This window comes from Neopsephotus bourkii, unplaced genomic scaffold, assembly GCF_033783945.1.
Source record: "Neopsephotus bourkii isolate Nb327-2 ecotype Australia unplaced genomic scaffold, CSIRO-AGI_Nbou_v1 NB_398, whole genome shotgun sequence".
In the NCBI taxonomy this organism is placed as follows: Eukaryota; Metazoa; Chordata; class Aves; order Psittaciformes; family Psittacidae; genus Neopsephotus; species Neopsephotus bourkii.
Window position 1 is genome coordinate 1,846,661 of NW_026900902.1, and position 11,966 is coordinate 1,858,626.

At 38.3% G+C, this 11,966-nt stretch overlaps 1 protein-coding gene across 3 annotated transcripts in view; it reads left to right on the forward strand.

The window, feature by feature from the left end:
• TMTC4 (transmembrane O-mannosyltransferase targeting cadherins 4) overlaps window positions 1–6,394 on the forward strand; it is a 49,770-nt gene extending 43,376 nt beyond the window's left edge. For 2 of the 3 annotated variants that reach the window (XM_061349288.1, XM_061349287.1), the window contains 4 exons: window positions 89–203; window positions 663–775; window positions 5,647–5,716; window positions 6,235–6,394. In XM_061349288.1, coding sequence (XP_061205272.1) covers window positions 89–203; window positions 663–775; window positions 5,647–5,716; window positions 6,235–6,386 — 450 coding nt within the window. In that variant the 3' untranslated portion in view covers window positions 6,387–6,394. Of the gene's footprint in view, window positions 1–88; window positions 204–662; window positions 776–1,742; window positions 3,330–5,646; window positions 5,717–6,234 lie in introns of those variants that run through there. The other variant, XM_061349289.1, reaches the window with a different exon arrangement.
• Window positions 6,395–11,966: the final 5,572 nt, after the last annotated feature.

An 11,966-nucleotide genomic window follows, 5' to 3' on the forward strand; every position in this document is an offset into this window, starting at 1 on the left:
CTTTAGAACAGCTCTTCACTGTCTTTTGTGCATGGTAGGAAAGTAAAACAAATCAGAGTGAAATGACTGGGTTTTTCTTTGGTTTTAGTACGCAGATTTGAATCGCCATATAGATGCATTGAATGCATGGAGGAATGCTACAGTTCTGAAACCAGAGCATAGTTTGGCTTGGAACAATATGATTATATTGCTTGATAACACAGGTATAAGCATATTTTAATGTTTTAATGAATAATTCAGTGTCTAGCAAAACTTAAAGCTTTTTCTGTATTTATCTAAAAGGAGGCATGCCTCTTGTTTGGCTGTACAGCCACTCTGTAAATGGTTTTAAAGCATCATTTGGAATCCAACCCATAAATTGAATTTCTGATCCTTATTTGAAATGCCATCATTGTGGAAGCATGTTTGTATTGTAGACCAAACTTAACTTTTGAATCTGTGCATTGTTGTTCTGAAGATGTTACCTGTTGAAAACAAAATGGAGGTTTTCTATTGTCTTATTCTGGGTAATTTTACATTTGCATGTGTATGACACCTGGTTTTCTTTAAAAATGCATGTACTCATTTTGAACAATATGAATGCTTGCAGCATGAAAAGTAACTAGTAAGGCTGTGTTAAAATATGCCTGGTCTGTGTTTTTTTCCACTGAATGGGCTTCCAGGCAATCTAGCTCAAGCAGAAGCAGTTGGAAGAGAGGCCCTGGAATTAATACCTAATGATCATTCCCTTATGTTTTCATTGGCAAATGTACTGGGGAAATCACAAAAATATAAGGTAGGTAATGAGCTTTCTGAGTGTTCAATTTTAGGTTTGTGGTTTGGTTTGTTTTTTTTCCTGTTTAAACTCTTTAAGGTTTTTACAGAAACTGTTTGAGGAGGTCATTGTCAAGTGTGACTTAGATAATCAGGTTTAAATGCCCATTTCTGTCACAGTATTATTGTGTGATTCTGGCCTAAGTTCATTGCATCGTATTTTAGATGCCTGGGTTATGAATGTTGCTGCCCTAAACTATTGTCCGTGGTCATTGAAGAGAAACAGGCGTTTAGGCACACTAGAGGGCACTTAGGGTCTTGTATTGCTTCAATGCGAAGAGAGCAAGCCTGCTCTGATTTAGAGGCCTTGTTTCAGGGGCTAAAATTAGATGTGATATGCTAGTCCTTGTGCTTTTGGTATGTAAAGGAAGCAAGGTTTACCATTACCCCATATGAATTCTACCATTTTGCTCAGACACGATCTAAAACATAGATATACAGACTTGCTAATTGCAGACTGAGGATGGGATACCTGGGTAATTCCAGAATATTAAGAGGAAAAAGTCCATGCATTTAGCACTGTATTGAACTTTCTCTTGGATGCAGTGGACCAGCCTGTGAGTGGTGTACCTCAGCATAAGCTGCTTCTATTTACAAGTAGTAAATGTCATTGAATTGATAAGAATGAGTTATTTTCCAAAAGGAATTGTATAAGCTGACAGAATAAATCATACACAGTTAATATATTTAGTTGTTTTAATTTACTCCATAGTCACTGATTTATGTATGTGATACGAACAAATTAATAATCAAGGAAGTTTTTTGTATTCGTCAGAAAACTGTCATTTACTGAATAATGGCTTTTGGGAGTTTTGGTGGCTTTTTGATAGCAGCAATGTTAGCAGCACTGAAGGAATATCCTCAGCATATGCAAATTAAGGAGACTTCATGATGTGAAACTTCTCAGAATAGATACATTTTTCCTCCAGTTATTGTGTTCACTTGGATTTTTACGGTCCTGTTCAGTTGTGGAGTCATGACATATCCACATGAGAAGCCAGGGCCTGTGACAACCCACCACTTGCTTTAGTTTGTGATAAATTGCTGTTAAGACACCCATCACTGTTTGTAGACTGGCTGGGTTTTTTCTCTACAGTTTCTTTTCTCTCTCCATCTGAGACTGTTATAAAATATATATTTTAGGTTAGTTTAACAAAGTTCCAAAGTGATACAAATTAACGGCCAGGATGTATAAGGGATGAGACTATGGAGGAGGTAATTACTGAGATTATTTTGGTTAGTCGTGACTGTGAAACAATGGAAGATTGTATAGTTATTCATCAAGAAGAGCATGCAGCATGACAGAATAAAGAGCATTCATAATGATATAAGTAGAAAAGTTAAGTTGAAAACAAGCTAGAAAACTTCTCCAGGTGTAGGAGAAATAATTCTGGTTTAGTGGATTTAAAAAATTAAAAAAAGAGGTAGTGCTTTTGATTGCTAGGTCTGAAAGGTCATTATGCTGCAGGGGAGTGTGCTGGAGACAAAGTAGAAATGACAGTAGGGGAAATAAAGCTTCCAGGTCAGCATCCTAAATAAAGTAAAAGGAGCAGTGGAGCCCAGCAAAGAAAGCAGGGAGCCAGAGAGTGTTTTAGTAGTTCAATACGGTTTGCGCAGAGCAAAAACCTTAACTAGTCACTTAAAGTAGATGAATTGTAACAGAGAGAGCAAATTAAGGGGATCGAGAAGTGGACTCACTTAGAAAAGGTTATGATCTCAGCAGCTGTATTTTGCATCACCTTAAAAGAGCAGCCACAGGGGGGAGGGGGCTAAGTGGGAGAATGCTAAATGACAATTAAAATGCATAGAAAATTCAGACTTCTTGTCCACCCCCTCACCATGTGAAAACAGAGAAGTAGATGACTCCTTAATAAGAGTGTTTTGAGTGTTTGGAATGGGAGGGGAGTAGGAGGGAATGGAGACTATAAAGGTGATGAAGGTAATTTTCAGAGGGCTACCTGGCTGTGTCTGGTGTGTTGTATAACCTCAGGCATTTCATTTACTGGATTACTTGTTACGTATTTATATAAAAGTTGTATTGGCTCTGTTGCCAAAAAGTAAGTTTTGTTCTGTGCTTTTTGTTATCTCTTATTTTAAAAGACATCGAGTTGAAAACGTTAAACTATGTTATGAGAGATTTCTTTCCATTCACCACAGAATATTCTCCTTCAGTTTCAAATATACTTTTTCAGCTGAATATGGTTTTCCTAAAAAAAAAAAAAAAATTAAATAAAAGCAATCCTTTATGATTTCTGCTTGTATCTACTCATGAATGACTTATTGTTCCAGAAACAAAAGCACATAAAGAATGAGCTGTTTTGGTTGTTTTGTTTTGTTTTTTTAAATAATATCTGTTACATGAAGTTAGAGATGTCCTTTAAATGCTTGTTCTTGTCACAGTGGATGAAGAACCAAGCTATCTTTAGTTCTTTGAAAATATGAATGCTGTGCTTTTGTAATATATACATCTGTGCTTTTTCTGTGAAAAATACAATAAATTGAAACCATTCAGCTTTTTTTTTTTTTAATTTGTATTTGAAATAAAGCCAGACTACAATTTTGTGCTGTGGCCTTGACAGCAGATGGAATGCAGTGTGCTTACCCAAAGCCTTTGCTATGCACAATGTGCAAGTTTCTTGGCAACACTTAAAGATTTGGCAAGATACAGCAATTTGAAATATCACTGATGTACTGGAATGTGTATTTACTCCATATAGCTACAGTAATATGAATATGATGCACCTTAAATAGCCTTTAATCAGCCAGTACGCTTCTACTAGCTGCTGGGCATGTAGCTGAAAATGTGCGGTAATGGCAGCCAGCACTGAGAATCTATTCCATTAAATTTTCTGGGAGCACATTGCACTACTTGTCCTGTCATGCCTCAGCAGTGAGAGGATGAGACCATATATTAGGTGCTTCTCCTTTGTGTAGGTCGCAACTTTTAGGCATAACAGTGAATCAATTGGACAGCACACCTTTCACTTTGATTGCTGTTAACCTGCCCAGTGAAGAAAAGAGAGATTTATTTATTAGACCAAAATAATAAAATTTGTTGGAGGAAAAAAATACAACTGATATTCTTTCAAGTGCCTATTGATTTTTAGGCTTTGATGGTCATATGAAAAGAGGATATCTTGCAATACCACCAGACTTGCCAAGTGTGACAGAGTTAAAATCATAGAATCATTTTTACTGGAAAGGACGGTCAGAGTCATCTAATCCAATCCCTGACCCAAACCAGGGCAATTTCCAGTTGAATTTTGCACATCTCTATGGATGGCGATTCTGAAACTTCTGCAGACAGCATCATCCAGTGCCTGACAACCCTTTGGTTTAAAAAAGTTTCCAGACATTTGGTTCCCTTGGTCAGTACTACCCAAGTATTCTTTCTCCTGAAACAGGATGTCCTGCAGAAGGATTTATCAAGAACCCTAGGGTTTGTAATTTCCTTGACCTGTGAAGATGAAGGCATTTTATGCATCAGCTTCTCTTGGCTCAAGAGTCGCAGCTTTATTTCTGTGCTCAGCAGTTCCCTGAAAGGAGCCCAGTTTGGGTTTGAATTTGGATATACTGGGAAGCTCTTAAGTCACTCAAAAGTTGAGTGACTCAGTTTTGACACATCAGAAATTTCTTGCCTCTAAGGGACCTTTGCAGAGACTTATTTCATGCTTCACATGAGAACATGGTGGAACCAAAAATCTGGCTGACGGGTTTTCTTTTTCAATAGAGCCTGTCTCGTTTTGTAGATTTCAGTTATAAATGCTTAGCACAAAGGAAAACCGTTTTCCCGTTATTGTTCTCACATACCTCAGACAGCAAGTATGTGCATTCAGACAGAAGCCTACCGCACTGAGGTAATTTCATCTTCAGTTCAAGTGCATTGAAACTGAATGGGCAACTTTCCCTAGAACACAGCACAGAATAGAAACCTATGTAAAAATTGTTCCCCAAAATATATTAACTTGCATGCAAGTGAGTACATATACTCCATTTGGATCGGGGGAGAGGTATCTTTTTAAACTTCTGCAAGGAAATATGCTCTGGAACTGAAGTATATATTAGCAGCTGCTTTGGGAAAATAAAAATGTTTGAATTTGAGAATAAATTTAGTGGTAAATTGTTCTCTGAATATTTGGTGAGGGAGTTACGGTTCCCTAAGAACAAATTGGATATCAACGGTCCTAAGAGTATGCCACTGCACATGGGAATCTGGAAAAGATAACTTGCGAGGAATGTTTCAGTTGGCTTGATCTTTTTATGGCTACTCTTCACTGAGAACCACACTGAAACAGGTCAGGTCTTGAGCAACCATGGCAGGGGAGTTGCAAGCAGATGATCTTGGAGTCCTTTTCAATGATCTGTTTGAAAGGGGTTTACTGGAATGCCCCTATTTTAAATGCTAAAAACTATTTTAAAGGGAAAGGTGTCTAAAAGCAGTTTGGTCAGATAGTGAATTATATTATCCTTAATTTGATTGAATAAATAGGGAAAGCTTCAGTAGGTAACATGTAGAAATACTGTAACTGCGGGTAGGAATAAAAAAGCAAGTAAACTACTTTGCAAACTTCACTAGTGCTTAATAGCTGTCTGCTAAACTAACAACAGCCTGTGAAAGCATGACACCTATTTGTAGCTTTATTACTGTTTTCTGGAGGCTGTAGCCACCTGATAGACAATATCACATGGGCTTAGAATATATATGTGCTGTGGTATCACACAAATTTGGCATTTTTGGGAGGGTTTTTAATTACATTCATGGGTCAGTTTTGTAATATTTTATATACTGAAGGAGTAGACTGTCCTGTTGACTTGTTCTTCTAAATTATTCAGGAATCTGAAGCTTTGTTCCTGAAGGCAATTAAAGCCAATCCAAATGCTGCCAGTTATCATGGTAATTTGGGTAAGAGCCTTTCTAACTCTTATCAGCTGTATTGTTTGTTTGCTTCATATTCATTATATTTTAAAAGAAAAAGCATTCTTTTAAGCCTTCTTCCTGCTGGGCAGATTTCTATTTCACTTCCTAGAAAAACTGCCAACCAGAAGAACAGGGCACTAAACCAGAAAAGCTGTCACATGATATGACAGATCAAGAGGGCTGCACAATCCAGCCCAGAGGTAGCTGCACTTCAGTGTCTGCAAATTGGTTCATTTATGCTATGCTTGTAACCCGCAATGAGCTCACCAGATAAGAGCTGCCATTTATGGCTGCAATGTAATTCATTCCTTCATCATTCCCATGCCAGTTCTGCTCCCAGGCTTTGCTCCTGCGGTTGGCAACAGAACAAGCAGCTACTGTGCCACCAGCCAGCGAGAGACCCTCACTGGAAAACAAATGCTTTAATGTTGTTTTCCAAGTGATTGGCAAGATTGCACATTATTCAACAATATTGCTAATGAAATTCCTCATTGATGTTCCAGCTGTGCTTTATCATCGCTGGGGAAATCTTGACTTGGCAAAGAAGCACTACGAAGTCTCTCTGAAGCTTGATCCTATGGCACCTGGGACCAAGGAAAACTACAACCTCCTAAGAAGAAAACTGGAGCAATTGCAAAAGAAAGGCGGTGCCTGATGTTTCTATTCAGGTTGTCCGTGCATGCTGTACACGAGTCATGTTACATGGGTATTTTTGACCATGTAAAGGATTCAGTTGTTATTTCTCAAAAATAATAACACCACCAGCACTGCACACTTGAATGTCCAATTATGCCCTCCTACAGATCCTAAAATTTCAGCACGAGGATTTATTTTACTTTTACTCTTGAACTGCTTTTAAAGTCCCTTACAACAGTTTTATAGGTATATGAAGGCAACACAGATGGAATTTCACAGCTTTCACTTATAATTTGGTATCTTCCTCTGACTATTCTATGATTCTTTGACTTTTTTGTAGCAGGATGAATACCAGAAGGCAGCTTTATTTTTGAACGTGATTCTCAAAAAGTGCAATTTCCTGTTTAAATACTTATCTTTTCAAGTGTGAAGAATATCCATCCACTTCAGTTTTATTACTGCCTTCTACTGCCAGTCCTGCAGAGCCAGTGGAAGAATGGATTCTGTCCAGCACATCAGTCTACACATGTAATTTGAGTTATGCTCTTGGTGTTGTGCCCGGCCTCCACCCTGTGAAGTGTCGGATTTGTAGAGGAGTAAATGAGGACAAGGATTTGAGCATAAATGTTTGTCAGACAGTGCACTGCTGAGGTATGCTTGAGTGAAGAAAATACTCTTAGATTAAGATGGCAGATATTAGCAAGCAGGAAAGGGAAAAGAAGTGTGAGGTAGTGGAGAAGTCAGCTAGAGTTTGTGTCCTTGCAGACAGCCTCACCTAGTATAGATAGCTTGGGTAGCGAGTCGGAATTGCTTTAGCTCCTGCAGCAGGTCAGTGGTCTAAATATAATATAGCATCTACAGGAGCTAATTCCTGTGTTCTCTGGCATTTCAGTGCTTTCTGGTTAAGGATACTATACTTTTCAACTTTTCAGTTCCTGTATTGTTGGTGAATTAGGAGAGAGTCTGTGAAACAGTAACTGAACAGACGACCTGACTTTGGCTGTGTTGATGATGTAACTTGAAGGAACTCAGCTTCACCTTAGTTTCCTGTGGCTCATGTGTTTGCTGAAGTGTCAGTTAAATAAGCATAAACTGATCACATTGATGTGGGATGATTCAGAGATGGTGTACATTGATAGTGTTGCTTCTCTAAATGGGCTGTGCTTTAATACATGTTTAAACTCTGGCTGTCCAGAGTTGTTTGTCTTGTGCTAATATTTACATTCATGCTTCAGATAGTCACATGTGTATTTGTTATTTCCTTGGCATGGAAGATTGCTACTGGATATGAAAACTGAGGAATTTTACCTCTCTTTTCATATTCCTTTATTCTTTCCAACCCTGTCCCCCAGGAAGATACTGATCAGTGCAGTATTTGCAGCTTTCCTAATCTGTCCAATGATTATTGTATAGGAGGTTGTGTAATGTTCTTCATACACAACTTATCTGTGTGAGGAACCATTAAAAGTGTTGGGGGAATGCTTGCTGTAAGACAGGATGTCGCATGACCCTGCCATCTGACCACCATGTAACCATTTTACATCTATACTATGTTTTGAACCTACTGTAAGCTACTTTTGTATTATAAATCTGCTTGGAAGTTGCAGTTGTTTCAAGAACCAAGTGTGTCTGCAGAGCACACTGCAGTACTGCAGAGCTACCAAAGCATCCTCTGACAAAACTATTTGGGTAACACAGGTAGTGCAGCTAATGTAATATTCTTGCCAGACTGACTCTAAATCTATCCAGCAAAGCTGTGGCAGTGTGGTGCTGTCCGTAAGTTTGGGTTTGAATGAATTAATATGCCCATGTTATCTAGTATGTTGTCATACTGATTTTAGTTGAAGTACCAGGGACATGTATTTGTGCTAGGGCAGTGCTCCTCTTTTGCAAATACAGCCTGTTTCTCAGCAGGGCTAACTAGTTTATATAGGGTACTAAGTTGATGCAATTGTTTCCATTTCTTCTGGTTTCTGGGCAGATTTTTCAGAAGCTAGTTTCTGAATGTACTTGCAGGATATAAACATGCTCTTCGATAAGTATCTGTACTGATTCAGCAGAATGTTGCACCACTATGAGTAGTCATCTTCCAAAAACCAGCATAGTTTAGTCAATACCAACTTTTGTATCTGAAACATGCTGAAATAGATACGCCCTTCAGTACAGACAGCAGACTTCTAAGACTTGCCATACATAGCCTGTTATTCATCAGACACAGAGAACACTTGGCTACTTCCGTCAATGAAGTATTAAAGAGTTGGGATCTGGCTGGATGAGCTTATTTATAGCAGAAGATAAGTGTGTTTAATCATGTCTTTTCTGTATATTTGGAATGTGATGTACTGAGTTTAAATTATTATTCTCATCATACGGTTCACGTGTACAGTTTTCCCTGTGCTTGCCGTATTAGCTTTACAGAAATCCAGTAGATCAATATTATGTATGGGGTATGAATTCTCTCTAGATCATTGTAAACCAAAGTTGTTTTAGGAATTCCTCTGTGGAGGTCTGTCAGTCATTCTACTCAAGAATCTTAGATAGAAGAGACATGCCAACAAATCAATGGTTTTGTTGGCATTTAGAAGTGGTGTTTACTCTTCAATACAGACAACGTGAGCTCTTCTTGATTAGTTCTCTGACTACCTATTTGTATTTTTGTGAGGGTTTATTTGTTTTGTATCATTTTCAGTGCTATATAAATTTAGTGTGATTACTTGTATGACAGTAATTAGAAGGATACAATTCTGTCTCAGTGTGATGTTACGGCAGAATTGGGTTCAAAAGAAGCAACAAACAAAACCGCCTTTTTAATAAAAAATTCCTTAAGACTTTCAAGAATGCTAAGATTTTTTTACATTATTTTCAAAAATATTTTGAGAGTGCAAAAGGTAGAGTGAGTTTTATTTAAAATGGTTAAATGTTAACTTTTTGCTTGGTTTTTCATACCTCATGAATGACTCCTGGAACAGTGCATAACGCACAGCCTGGAAGAGAGAAGGGTGAAGAATAAGTGGGTTTGTACATAACTTGTTACAGTTTCTGTCTTTCCAGCATGCTGGATTTTTTCCCATTACCTTTCCACCACTGCTAATTACAGAAGATTAAAGTTACTTTCTTATCAGCTGGCTTGCTTGATTGATTCTCTAATGAAATTAAGAAAACTGGATACTTTTATTTTTTTCTTCAAAGATTGCCTGTTCAAGTACAGTTCTGAAGAGAGAAATACAGAATGATTCAGTGAAAAAAATGGAGTCAGAAAAACATTCACAATGACTGCTATGGATGAGAGTCTCTTGTCACCAAAAACTTCCAATGGAGTTCCCTAATTATATGCTTCTGTCATGTTTAGACCAATGCCATGTACATGAAGTTTCCTATTATTTAATTTCATACTTAGAATTTAAAGTTTAGAGATGGAGGTTGTGTGTGTGTTTATGAGCATTCAGAAATAAAAATCTTAAGTACTTTTGAATGGTTTGTTAAAAATACAGGCCTATTCACTGGGAACTTGTTTCCTTCATATTTGAGACCTGCACCTGAGCTATCTGTCCTAGTTTCTCTTTATAGTCACTGGGAAAAAAAAACAAACCCAGGTAACTTGAAACAGGATTCATCTCCTAAAGAAAGCATCTTTAGGATGTGAGGCATCATGTACTTGAAGCGGGTATTCTTCCTCACTAACTGCAAAGGGTAAGTAAGGTGATCAGCTCATATATATGAAGAAAGTCTCACTGCTGCTCAGTTGAAGTAATCTGGTCTCATACGCCTCGAGCACTCTCATACATTATTTGCACCAAGAATTTTAAAAGACTGGCACTGAAACAAATTGGCAGGTACTTGCCTTGAGAGTCAGAGAGTTATAGTAGTTGGATGAGGGAATGGGATCAGACAAACTGGGAGAGCTTTGGTTTCTGCAGTTAAATTTTACATGACGAATAAACCACCTGAATGTCAAATCTCTGCCTACGGAAACAGAACATTCGGGTTCAGCTTGATTCATTGTTAGCTTGTCTATCATCACAGTAAATGGTAACAATTTCTTATTAAATTTACTTTTGGTGCCCTTTGTTTTAAAAGCAATCTAAAGAAACTGTAAACTTGCAAAGGTGAGGGGGGGTTTTCCTTAAATTGAAGTGCTATTTCAAGCTGTATCTGTTTGAATGTGAAATGTGATAGCATAACCCATTTCTGTGTAGTGAGGTCTTTTAGTTTAAATAGCTTAATACTTATTTGCTGGTTGCTGCTTGTGTTCCACATTTCCTCTGAGTGCAGGTACATCTACACATCTATTATCTTATGTAGATTCCCAAGTGATTCTTGACTTGACCTTTAGCACTGGATAGTGCTTCCTCCCACAGCTCTCGATATGTCTCTACCAAATGTGTGTTTATGAGGGCATGTTTTACTCAGAAAGGCTGAACATTGCTAGAAACAAAAGTGAGATCACACGGTTGAATTTATGTGATGTAAAAATGCTCAGGGAGCCAAACTCATGTCCTTTATGAACCACAGGCAGCAGGTACTACTAGTACTGGTAACTTGGACTGAGTGTTGGGCCTCACGATAACACGAAATGGTTGTACATAGGTGTACATAGCTGTGTGTTCAGTGTGTGTCAGTGATGATACATGGGCTTTTTAAAGTGATGATACATACAGGGCTTTTTAAAATATTTTTCTTACAAAACAGAAAATCCTTACAGATACTGAAATGGGAAGCTTGTGATTGCAGAGTTGAGCTTTAATGTAGTGTTTGATCATTTAGATTGCCAGTGGTATGTTCCAATTTATTTTCAGCTGAGCATGAAGCAAATACATTTGTAATGAAGCCACGTAATAAATCTGCATTTTGCTTATCTTTGAATAGATTTTAATTGTGATAATGGTGTTTATTTTTGTAGTAAGATTTTGATTGAGGCTTCTGCTGTAAGATGGGAGGAAAATGTCATGGGCATGGTAGACTAGTACTGTGAGACACAGGAAGACATTCTTCCCCTTGGAGTAACAGTTCAAAATCCTGATTCTGCACAAATGTGCAGATGTTGAATGCATATACTAAAAAAATGACAACCCGAAAGCAGTACTTGGGGAGAATGATGGAATAATTAATTCAACTTCTAGAACAAGCTATAGGAAGAAGAGCAGGAAATACTGCCTCAAACTCAGAGCAATTTTACAGTGCTTTAGAGCTGGAATAGTTTTATTGAATACCAATTGTGTAACAGAAGGAACAGCCGGTTAACAGATGCAAGCCAATTCCCAACTTACCGACTAGTCAAGGAGGGGGGACTGAAAAAAAAAGGGTAGTTGCTGTCCTAGTACTCAGGCTGCAGAACGGTGCCTGTATGCCCCAGATACTAAGTACCCAGCTACTCAGCGTCAAACAGAACAAGGAGTAGATTAGTCCTACCAGCACAGCCAGCGTCTCACAGTGATTTTGCTGTGTAGAGCCTTAACCTGCTTTGCTACAAGGCTGCCTGGTGTCTGTGGGCCAGTTCGACGGGGTGCTGAGCTGGGGATGGGAAGCTGCCTGAAAGGGAGGTAGTAGCAAGCCCGCAGCACGCTCGGAAGGTTTAGGACTTAAGCTCCTACAGGCTCGA